The 12,525-nt window shown below is 39.1% G+C and overlaps 1 protein-coding gene across 3 annotated transcripts in view; it reads left to right on the forward strand.

The window, feature by feature from the left end:
• The window catches only part of LOC109637389 (ribosomal RNA processing protein 1 homolog B-like), a 33,657-nt gene extending 23,438 nt beyond the window's left edge, over positions 1-10,219 (forward strand). For 2 of the 3 annotated variants that reach the window (XM_069532320.1, XM_069532321.1), the window contains exons 14-17: positions 2,936-4,206; positions 4,285-4,422; positions 7,980-8,040; positions 9,012-10,219. In XM_069532320.1, coding sequence (XP_069388421.1) covers positions 2,936-4,206; positions 4,285-4,422; positions 7,980-8,040; positions 9,012-9,229 — 1,688 coding nt within the window. In that variant the 3' untranslated portion in view covers positions 9,230-10,219. The remainder of the gene's footprint in view (positions 1-2,935; positions 4,207-4,284; positions 4,423-7,979; positions 8,041-9,011) is intronic. The other variant, XM_069532322.1, reaches the window with a different exon arrangement.
• Positions 10,220-12,525: the final 2,306 nt, after the last annotated feature.

Genomic DNA, 12,525 nt, shown 5'->3' on the forward strand with positions numbered 1-12,525 from the left:
TGGGAAAACTGGGTCAGGTGGTTATGCTTTAGGTGGGCATGCAAATTTGTTGTGTTGCCTTTTTTCGTTGCCACCACTTTTGAAGTGGCTCGTCCGTGTTGATGGGCTCACCTTGCTCATTCGGTTTGAAGCCGAAATATTCCCACACCGGGGCTGTGGCATTTGGCATGACACTCACTTGCTGCACTCTGTGTGTGTAGCCAATGCTAGCGGCCCAGCCTCCCCCCACAGAGACGAAGAGACTGGGTGACTGACAAGAGGGTTCACTCCGTTCATTCCGCTATGGAACCAATGCCCCCAGGTGCTGAGACCGAGCACAGAGTGAACCCTCTTAACATCCAGCCTGCTTGGAGGCGAGTGATGAGAAAACAAACGCGCATGCAAACGGCAATATATCGAGGATGGCAAAATTATTGAGTCCATTTTAATTTATCGTGCAATTTATTGATTATCGGCCCAGGCCTACCATATAGTCAATCTAACATACACTATATTGCCAGAAGTATTCACTCACCTGTCCAAATAATTGAAATCAGGTGTTCCAAACACTTCCATGGCCACAGGTGTATAAAATCAAACACCAAGCCATGCACACTGTTTCTACAAACATTTGTGAAAGAATGGGCTGCTCTTAGGAGCTCTGTGAATTACAGTGTGGTACTGTGATGGGATGCCACCTGTGCAACAAGTCCAGTCGTGAAATTTCCTCACTCCTAAATATCCCACAGTCAACTGTCAGTGGTATTATAACAAAGTGGAGGTGATTGGGAACGACAGCAACTCAGCCACGAAGTGGTAGGCCACCTTAAATGACGGAGCGAGGACAGCGGATGCTGAGGCAGAAAGTGTGCAGAGGTCGCCAACTTTCTGCAGAGTCAATCACTACAGACCTCCAAACTTCATGTTCAGATTAGTTTAAGAATAGTGCGTAAAGAGCTTCATGGAATGGGTTTCCATGGCCGAGCAGCTGTATCCAAGCCATACATCACCAAGTGCAATGCAAAGCATCGGATGCAGTGGTGTAAAGCACGTCGCTTTAGTGTGGGGTTGTTTTTCAGGAGCTGGGCGTGGCCCCTTAGTTCCAGTGAAAGGAACTCTGAATGCTTCAGCATACCAAGAGATTTTGGACAATTCCATGCACCTAACTTTAGAGGAACAGTTTGGGGATGGCCTCTTCCTGTTCCACCATGACTGTGCACCAGTGCACAAAGCAAGGTCCATAAAGACATGGATGAGAGAGTTTGTGTGGATGAACTTGACTGGCCTGCACAGAGTCCTGACCTCAACCCGATAGAACACCTTTGGGATGAATTAGAGCGGAGACTGAGAGCCAGGCCTTCTCGTCCAACATCAGTGTGTGACCTCACAAATGTGTTTCTGGAAGAATGGTCAAAAATTCCCATAAACACGCTCCTAAACCTTGTGAAAAGTTGTCACAGAAGAGTTGAAGCTGTTATAGCTGCAAAGCGTGGACTGATGTCATATTAAACCCTATGGATTAAGAATGGGATGTCACTTAAGTTCATATGCTACTCAAGGCAAGTGAGCCAATACTTTTGGTAATATAGTGTACTTCCATCCATGAAAAATTGGGGTGAAAACAAAAGTGTTATATTTTTCTTGTGTAAATGTTGGCAAAAAAAATGACCTCTGATTGTGGAGAAGAGGGCTTCAGTTTCCATATGGAAGCAGTAGGAAAGGGAGAGTAAGCTTTGCCATTTACTGCTGAAATCAATTTTTGGGATTTTAAGACTGGGGCCTATTTTTTTACTATTCCAGTATCCATTTGCGTAAAACTGAGCTCAGTCCATGTAATTCCGGTTTTATATTAGTGTTTGTGGAATGATCTTTTTTATTTAGATATGGCAACTTCACATTCTGTAGGGTTATTCTTAGGAGTCTTCACTATGAGACCCATGGCAGTGTGAGAAATACTTAGCAGTGTATCAGTGATAAAATGTTAATATGAATGTCATTCTTTCTCCTCAATAATAATTTGAAATTAACTTGTCTTTATTTATTATTTGAAAAGAACCATGTACAGTTAAAAACAAACGTTGCCATTTGATGCACTGCAGCAGATGATAGCTTAAAACTAGTTTATATCTGCAGTCCCTTGGCATGTAAGAATAAGACTATACAAAGTTCAAGGTAAACTTTATTATTCCACAAGGGGAAATTCATGTGTTCATACATGTCTCAGTTAAAACACAGAGGCAGACCATACATGCACAAACAATCACACATGACAAACAATTTAATAAAAACACAATAGCACATCACAAGATTATGCTTGTTAAATGAATAAAAATTGTAAAGAGCAGAGATCAGGGTCAGTGGGGACATAACTTTCAACAGACTCTTATTGATTTTCAAACTACAGTATAGAGTTACATCTCCACAAATTGGCAGGCAGGGTGTTCCACTGATTTGTCTTGTGTTTAATGAAGGAGGGGCCAAACCATTCAAACAGGCAAATAATTTGAAACTCTCAAAGCTCAGTAAATTGTAATTCTTTTTTCTTGCTTAATGCAGTGTTTTTAAGACTCCAGAGGTCTTATGGTTGTTCACCAGCCTGTCCCATACATGTAATATGGTAAGACAAAGGTGATAGGATTGTAGCATGCTTAAATATCTTTGCAGCATCCACAGACACAGTATCTAACATGTCTAAAATGTATTGGATTGTTTTTTTAAAATGTTAAACCATTTAGACAGTGCTCATTTAACTTATTACACCAATGTACTAAGATTATAATGAATGGAAAATACAATTACACTCAGACTGAGTCTTGGGTTTGCTTATCAGAAATGAAACACTAGGCTACGTTTTGAACTACATATTGTCTGTGTAAGTTTCTCCATTTAATAAATATTTTGTGGATGACAGATGCAGATGTGTGGAAAGTAACTGATCCATCTCTTTCAATTTCAGGGAAGAAAAAGCAGGCATCCACACTAGACAAGCAAAACAAGGACTTGGAAAAACATGACAGTGAAAGAGTAGACCAAACCACTAATGATGGTGGGAAAAAGACAAAAAGGAAGAAGAAGAAAGCGGAACAGGGAGGTAGTGTTCAAAGTGAGGAAAATACAGAGAGGTCCAAACAGGTACAGGCCATGGCTCAATCTCAAACTCCAATTAAAGAGATTGAAGAAGCTGAAGGTATTCCACAGTGTGCACAAGCAGAAGATTTAGAAAAGGAAGCAGAGGTAAAAATCCACATCTCGATTGAAAAAGTCACAACTACTGCACAGGATCAATCAGAAACTCTGCTCCTCTCTGAGGTAAAGAAGCAGCCCTCAGTTACAGAAGAGGCTGCACAACCAAGGTCCCGCACTAAAGACAACAAGAACCAAACTGAAACTCTTTCAAGGGAAAAAAAGGGGGACACTTCTGAGTCCAAACCTGAGATAGTGGCAGTCGAGGATCAACAGACCTTTACTTCAACAGAGCCAGAAATGTCCCCTGAAACAGTTGCTCGAGTCTCAGGAAAGAAGAATAAAAAGAAGAGCCTAAAAACTGAGGAGCAAACAAATGAGATGAAGACTCTGTTACAGGTTAGTGCAGAGACAGAGATCACATCTGTAGGTTATAAGACATCAGCAGAAGAAACTGTGACAACACTGCAGACTAATGCTAGATTCCCTGCCAAGAAGAGGAAGTTGGGCATGAAGGCTGAGCGCAAACCTGAGGGTGAATCACAGATTCACAATGAGAGCTCCAAAGCCAAAACCAAATTCAAAGAGCCAAGTGATGGAAAGAGGAAGAGTAAGATAACGAGTCTCAAGGTGAATGCACAGTTTGAGGTGGAGGACAAACACTCAGATACTGAGATCACATCGGAAGCTAGTCAACATACCACTTCAGTGCCAATTAAAAGGAAGAAAAAGGGCAAGCTGAAAATTGAACAGAAACTGCTCACCAGATTAACAAAGAAGAAACACACTCCTAAAATGACACCAATTCAGACAAGGCAGCTCAAAGATGAAACCCGACTGCAGATGGTTGGTAGTCTAGATTTAGAGCTTCCCCTGGCTGAAACCGAGGCAATTTTCTCCAAAAGGAAACTGACCAAAAATAAGAAGAGGAAGATCCCTGTGGTGTTTGAGTTTGAGGTTAATCAGCTGATGCCTGCTGCACAGGAGGATGCAATGATCAATGCAGAAGAGGAAACTTGTGCCAAGTGGACAAAACCTGGAAATGTGAGTATGTGATGAGGTTAAATGGTTCAGATGGGGTGAAGTGATTGAAGTACCTGAAATAATTGGTTCCCTCCTTAGGATGTTGAAGAGCTATCCAGACCTCTGGGCGTGAAAACCTCACAAAAGAAATTGATGACTGCCTCTTGGTTGGCGTCTGACTTCATTACCTTTCAGAGCAACACTGTAGCCCCTACACCACTCTTCTGCAAGTCAAGGGCAAGTCCCAACACCATTTGCAGCTTTAAGATTAATTTGCATGAATAAGGCACCCACTCCTATCAGAACAAATGTCTACAATTTCATTTATAATCAGTCTTAAATCATGAATTCTCAATTGAATGGATCTCTATTTTAGAATATAGGAGTAGATGGTGAATATCCCTTGTACTTTTGAAGGTCTTCTGCACAATTTAAGTTACCAACCAACAATAGATGTTAGCAGGTGATGGCGTCCGCCAGCAGATGTTAGGGACAAAACCTCAGTTGTGTGCCTTAGCATCATAAGTTAAACTTAACACTAAATATTCCTTGTATGCTCTACCATTATAATTAATGCCTATTACCAGTTGATGTTATCAGATGTTATTGACAGCGGATGTTAGGGTCATGTTTTCAGTTGTTTACCTTAGCGTCACCCTCTTCTAAGGCAGGCCCATCACATATTGATCAGACCTAGTTTAATTTCCCTAGCATCTTGGGTCTGTATTGGGATCTTTCCTCTTCATCCAGAGCCATTGCCTGTAGCATTCTGCAGTGCAATGTTTCTTTTATGGTGTGCTTGATCCCCAGATATTTTAGTTACCTCATGGTGGATGTTGAAATGAAACCACTGCAGCCAACCACCATAGAGCAAACTATTGCTTTCCAACCATGTTGCTCTGCCTTAAATGCCATGTCTACATACCACAGCTTTTTCCTCTCATTCGCTTCATCAACAGTATCCTCCCAGGGCCAATTCTACGAAGCAGGTTGTTGCACCAGAGTATCAGGTCATGTCTCAGGGTGGTAGTGACAATATTGGATGGGAGTGTGAGTTGCTGGCCCACATCCACCAACATCTCCCGGTCTCGAGCTTGCTCCAACTGACCACGCCTGGTCACTGGAGGAGGCCCTCTCTGTCCCTGTTCCTCCTCGCAGACAGATGTTGTCCTTTGAACTGCGCTCTATGTTTTGGATAGCAAGACATTAATAGCAGTTCTTTGTTTCAGTTGTTGCTGAAAGGCATTTTGAGTACCTGGTTGCATCACCACCTATACCTACCTTGGGAGAGACTTTTTGAGAGTGTCCTGTTGAACGTGGCCCACAATGTCAGCATGCTGGAGTGCTGCTTTTGTCTGTTGGGTTTCTTCTTTTGGTGTCCATTTCCATCCTGTTGTCAGTGATGGCTCCAACCGTCAATATAGATGTGTCTTGGGACTTTAAGAGGATCATCTCTGGTATTGTCTTGGTGCATTCAAACTCCTTTACAAGACTTGAGATATGCAGCTTGAGGATGCCATGTCCATACAGACCAATGTTGCTTAGACTCCTAACCACTTTTTCACATAGATGTGAATTATTCTCTCCATGTTCTCAACTCTTTAATATGTACTAGGAAGGGAATTATAGGATAAGACATGAAATATGCAATATTAAATCATATGGATTTATAGCTATGCAATTGAAAGGTGATAATATGGGTGATGGTATAAAACAATGTTAAAGTGGGATAATGTTAACTGCAACTAATGTTATCAGTGAATTAATCTATGAAGGTAGGTTTAAATTGTAATTCTGGTTACGACATAAAGCTAGTCATTAATAGAAGAAGAATAAAATGATTGGACTTTGTCTACTTCAATGAGTGCTGCTTGGCTGTTGAACTTCTCCACTAGAACCGGCGCTGATTATTTATGTTGTCTGCTTGACTTTGTTATAAAACATTCGAGTCAAAATTGTTGCCTGTCATATGATGTGAAATCTCCAAAAATATTTAAACAGTCACAATTTTGTTATTTATAAACAGTAACAAAAAAAGCATTTGATGAAATATTCTTATCAGCTGGCTGTGGATTTGGCTTAAAGGAAATATAGTCAATCAAGAAAGTTACTCCACCATGATCCAATAAACATTTGCTGTATGGAAAATCAAACAATAAGGAAAAATAGGCAGAAGGTTATATAGGGAATCATTGATGGAATGATATACTAGTTAATTCCACCACAGTGTAAACAAACTATCTAGCTTTCCTTCGGTTTTTCTAACATTGTAGGAACTTTATCAAATGATCTCAAATCAATTAGAAAACAATATTGGTCTGTGGCATGACTCACATCGCTGTTTCGTTCTCCTCTCTCACCTCGAAATAGAAACTGTAATATTTCTCCCTCGGCAGGGCAGCTACACCTAACACATGTGTAGGAAATACATTTTAATATTAATGTAATACTACTATGAATAATATAAAATTTGAGGATGCACAATGATATCTGCATACTGTCATATCGGCCGATAAAGGCTGTAATATGACGTATCGGCATTGGCCCGAAATTAACATTTCTGTGGATACAACAGGCCGATAAGATGACGCTTGGAATGAGACAAGATGAGTCAATTTTAAGGCTATATGCCTTACATGGGGGCATCATGTCACCTTACGTCATCACGTTGTGGGATAAACATTGCAGTGTAGAAGTTTTTTTTTAAGTGTCAGAAACAGAGGGTAAGGTTGACACAGAGCATAGGAGCAGTAGCCGGCAGCAGCACATGTGCTAAAGTTTGGGCTACTGCATCGATGCTGTGACATAATCGATTCATGTTTTCCACTACGTTCATTGTTTTAGCGGTTGTCCATCGCTAAATAATTAAAACTACGGCTGCTTCAGGATCAGGACAGACACACATTAAAGGTCCAGTCTTCTCTTCACTAAGGACTGAAGATGTTTAAATTGTGTGCACTTTGATTGTTTTTTTTGCATTTCACCTGGCAGTTACAAAGTTTGTTGTAGCTATTTGTGCAGCACAGATTGAGCCTTGTTTGAAGTTTACAGGTTTAAGGTTGTGTAACCTCATAATGAGCCCCTATTTTTGCACTAATTCAGTTAATATATTATTGAGTTTAAGCCAGTCTGTAAAGCATATGTAGCCTGCTAATTTATTCAATGGTGTGAAATAGAGTACACTGTCAATTGATGTTCTTTCAGTTGGCTTTAATTGCTGTGCAGTTGTACAATGGACTTTAACGTGATGACTTTGGACAGTGTTTATGTTTACTGATTTTAATTAGCAACTTGTCAAAGAGGCCCTGGTTTTTGAAACATCGTAGTCTGTTAAAGTAGAATGAATTCTAGAGTTTTGTTTGAAAATGTTACATAAAAATAAATAACATGACATGTTTTCCATGTAACATAAGATAAAGTGGTCTCATGTTCCTCAATTAATCTGTATATCTTTAAAATGAGACATTTTATTGGCCATCAAGACACGAGGTGGCATAAATATTGTTTATCCCGCTACAGGAGAGACTTCATGTTCTCTGCAATTAGCTGGAAAACAAAAATTAATTGTGTGGGGGTCATCTGAATAAATAGGTTCTGGGGAGTGTAATGAAAAAAAACTGGCTTACCTACTGAACAGATTCAATTAATTTTGGTATCTCCTTAGATAAATGGAAACTACTTCATTGATCAGCTCAGCCATTCTCTGATTGTAATGTTATTTGAATTATGTTGTACAATATGCAACTGTGCTTGATTTTTATGTTGTTTTTTTTTCCTGTGTTTTTATTTCCCAGAAGAGTCAAACTCCTGAATTCAAGAAGGTGACGTTTGGTCTCAAGAATAATAAAACGGCTGGTAAGATATTTATAGTAAATATTTGAAATTTACATCGTGTGACGAGATGAACTGGCTCATAAAATATTAAATCCTAGACCTATTTTTTATTGTTAGCTCCTTCACATTCACCTGGTAACATTCAGTCCCTTCAGTATATGCAGTTCACTTGAATTATGTGTCTCACTGTCCCTAACTGACTACGGAGGTTATGGATCACTTTGGCTTTTCAACCAAACTTCCCGATGTTTTCAACCTGAGACTCTGAACCACGACACAGCCTGTTTGGCTGCCAGCTCGGATGCTGTCGGATGGTTTCAGTTCAGAAATGATGTGGAAGTGTCCCTGTGCACAGTGAGGTAGTGTAGTGGAAAATAGTCTGTGCTCTGGGTTACTGTCACAGGAGTTTTGTCTTGAACTACCATTGCGCTCCTCTGTGTCTCAGGTAGATGGGTTTTTTTTTCTCAATTCCCCTACTAATGGTAAATGGTCTGTATTTATATAGCACTTTTCTAGTCTTGATGACCAATCAAAGCGCTATACAGTACACGTTATTGCCATGCACCCATCCACATGCACATTCATGCAGTGCTTTATGGGCAGCACTTTTTCACCCTTGTCTTACAAATTATTTTTTGAATTTGTTTTCATGATGTATGTAATGGGGAAAAAAACACTAAAAGTAATGGTAAAAAAAACATAAAAGCAAAAATAACAAAATATTTATAACTTACCATATGTGAGATCTGTTTTTCTACTTGTTGAACACGACTCTGTAGACTGGTTGTCCTGTGGATGTTGAAGCTTGCTTGTAACTAAATACACAATGTGCAGAGTCAATATTCTCATTGGTTGTTTCCAAGGTTAAGACTTCGTTTTTTAATCTGTGTGTGATTCTTTTAAGATTAATAACTTTGGAATGAGAGTAAAAGATGTTCTAGGTAAATTGAGTAACACCTTGTCACCTTTCCTTGTTACCGTCCATAATGCAGAGTTTAGGAAAACAGATCGCAGCCTGCTGGTGAGTCCAGACGGGTCATCACGAGTGCCCTTTGACCCAAAACAAAAACCCAAGTCTGGGGTCTTAAAGTCTCCGCCAACACCAGGCTCAACCAACCTGAAGACAACCCCCAAGTTCAACAAGAAGAAAAGTTTGAATAGTCTAAAAACCACACCTGAACGACGGCCTTCGGCGGTAGACTTCTTCTAAGTCTGCCACGCTATAAAGATGTAATACTCAACTTTTTAGACTTACTCATTAGACTGACTCAACCAATGTTGAAAATAGAGATGTGTTTTTTTTTGTTTAGTGTTTCTTTTTGCTGCTTTGGGTGACTAATGTTTGAATAAAGTTGCTCATTCCAGCTTCCAGCTCAATTTGATCAAATGTTCAGTTTGTGTGGTGGTAGTACAATATTTCAGTCTTTTGAATTTACAATGTTGTAGTTCATCAAAAATGTTTGACCTGAAGAAAATCCGTGAATGAGAGTACTACTATGTGCACACAGCTAAAACTACCCTGTTTGATGTTATGCTGGTGTAAAGGTTAATGAAGGGTTTTATTTATTCTGACTTTTAATCAACACCAAATTCTGTATACAGTATTCAGGGACTGAAATACACGTTTCTATGTTAAATGAAAAAAGATTAAAGTTAATTTTTAACTGCTAGAATATTGTCTACTAATTTTCACATTATAACAAATGATAGAAATCAATACTATATTCTTATTTTTTGTTCTTTTTTAGTTTTTAATTGATGGATTTTATAACTTTTTTGGGGAAGTCAAATACAGTATGTTACAGTAACTGTAATTGAAGCACAATATGGACATCATTTGTTTTGGAGAATATCCATTCCATCGCTGGACTTCTCTGTATTGGTTACTCTGTGATGGCTCAGCTAATGATACACTTACAGTGAGGGTCAAGGGCTTGTGGCGTGATATGACTAGGAACTGCATTGTCGCATTATTGTGGATCATAACCATTACGTTATTATTGCAGCTCATATCTACCAAAGATTATTGACAATGTAACAGCTTTTGGCGATTTAAATACATTCTGTACGGTGGAACTAACCTGCTGACTCGGTGATTACTCACATCCATTCATTGAATAATTTTCTGTTGTCACTATTTTCCATCTTCATCTGACTCTCATAAATCTTGACTCATTGTCTTATGGCTCATTTCTGATTATCAGAAGACTCACTTGTTATCTGTCATGATTTGTTCCCTTGACTATAAAACGTTACAGGTGCCTCCAGAAAACCCTGCTGGTTAAACAGGGTTTGCCTGATACCATTATGACTGATTGACATGGATATATTCATACAGTAGAGGCAGCTCATTCTCTCTCTCCCTCTCACAGAGGATTTTAAATGAGGAACGTACACAGGGTATCCAGTATTTATCAAATTCAACAAGCTAAAATAAAAGTAATGCCATTGGATTGTGAAGACTTGTTAATTGAGGTTAAATTTACCCTGCCTTTGAAACCTGCAGATCACATATATCCTGCCATTTAGTGGTTATATAAAACAATGATTCTGACTATGGATATTTAAAATACGGTGTTATGTTAAATGCGTTTCATTGATTATTCCAAGCAACACCTGGTCTTCTTGTGTGTATACTCTCCAACACCTGATATTAGTGATGTTCTCAATCGTGTCAATTTCAGCAAGTAAAGTGTTTGCGCCTTAGTGAGATTACAGGAATCACACAGTGTGTTCTTTCAGAATGGTCAGCTATTATTAACCTCTACATCATACTATGACTGAGTTGTCTGGTTTAAATGAATCTCAGTAATATGCACATTAAGCAGATAATGTGGAACAGTTGCATGCTTGTTCGTTTACATATTTAATGCATTTGTGATGAATTTGAGCATGTGGTCCCTGGCCACTACTCTCCTCGTCTCTGGTTCTCCAAGCTGTATGTTGAGTATACCAGTCAATAATGCATTTAATTTGACATGGTCAGCCCTCCACTCTCCCTCTATCTATGCAAGAACGTGTTCTTGTCTCAACTGGACGAAGAGGTAATTTTATCAGGTTTTCTAAATAACAACTTGCCAACAAATATTGGAATGGTTTGAAATAGAATGCTAAGCATGATTGTCATTTTAACTCACTCAGGTAAATTTGTCTCTACTGATTGTCAATATATCCTGATAATCTACCAAATTCTTTATTCTCTCTATTGAATTTACTATTTTTTATCCTAGGTGAGTGCATTCTAAACAACTTGATGAAAGTTGTGCTCTATACAAGATTTTGTTAAGAGAATTGTCCCTGTGGCGTGGCATTGAATATTAATATTTTGCTGTGAAACAGGAAGTTGTAACTTCAGTGTACATTATCCAATCTGCACAAGACTTCTCATTGATTTGATAAGCTTCCAATTCTGAACACATCTACATGAGTATACAGTATATACAGTCATAAACATAGCGCCCTCTCATGTTGACAAGACATGGCATGTTTTATGCTTTTGTTACAGGTACCGGACTGTAGCACCCATAAACGGCTGTATTTATATATTGTCTGAAATACAGGAGACAAGAGTTAGACATGGAGATGTGGCTTGCCTCTTCCTCACAGCTATGAGAAGCAGTGGAGCTCGTCCTTCAAAGTAGGAGTCCCTTGGCCCTTCCGCATTGGCTCAATCATATTGGTCACATAATTTAGTTTTTGCTTTCAAAAAGTAATACAAAAGAGGATAGTTTCCAAAAGGGGCGAAAGACAACACACACTTAAAACGATTATTAACAGTAAACTTAGACAAAATATAACAAATGTGCTAATACTTTTAGTGTACATTACACACTCCCTGACAAAATAAAAATGGCTTCTGGCATTTTCTTCAAACCTTTGTCTCAAACTTATAGCTTCAACTCTTCTTCCCTGTCTTACTTATATTTCTATTTAGCAGACAGACAATGTGGATGGAATGTAAGTAGTCAGTGTGTGGTAAGTATATAACATGTATGGTTTATGGGTGGGAAATACGGAGGATGTATATGGCATGTAAAAGGGTGAAATGAATGGAAATAGTTGGTGTGAAGGTGACGTGTGATGAGCTGCAGTTGAGTATGGTGCTGTGCCCCCCACTACTGAGTTAACCGTGGCATGTGAGTGCACTGAGGGTTCAACCAAGGTCTCATATGTGAGGAAGTTTTGTGGCCTTCTATCTCTTGTAGATCACCTCACCTCTGAGTGAGCATGCTCTTCAGGTGTGGTGACAGCAGGTAGGTTTTCGTTGGTGTCTCGCCTTTCATCGATCTCTTATTGGTTCATCAGGTCAAACAATTAGAGAAAACATTACCATCCCACTCAAATGTGAGGATGGGACAAATGTAACCTTCAAGCATGCATTCTTGCTCTTGTAATGGAATTTTTTACATTTGTGCATGTTTAATTGCATGAGCAGACGTGTATGTGAATGACTGACCAAAGAGTTGACCAATTTGTTAATCTAAAAGGGTAACCTTAAGGTTTATG

This window comes from Paralichthys olivaceus, chromosome 10, assembly GCF_024713975.1.
Source record: "Paralichthys olivaceus isolate ysfri-2021 chromosome 10, ASM2471397v2, whole genome shotgun sequence".
Taxonomy (NCBI): domain Eukaryota; kingdom Metazoa; phylum Chordata; class Actinopteri; order Pleuronectiformes; family Paralichthyidae; genus Paralichthys; species Paralichthys olivaceus.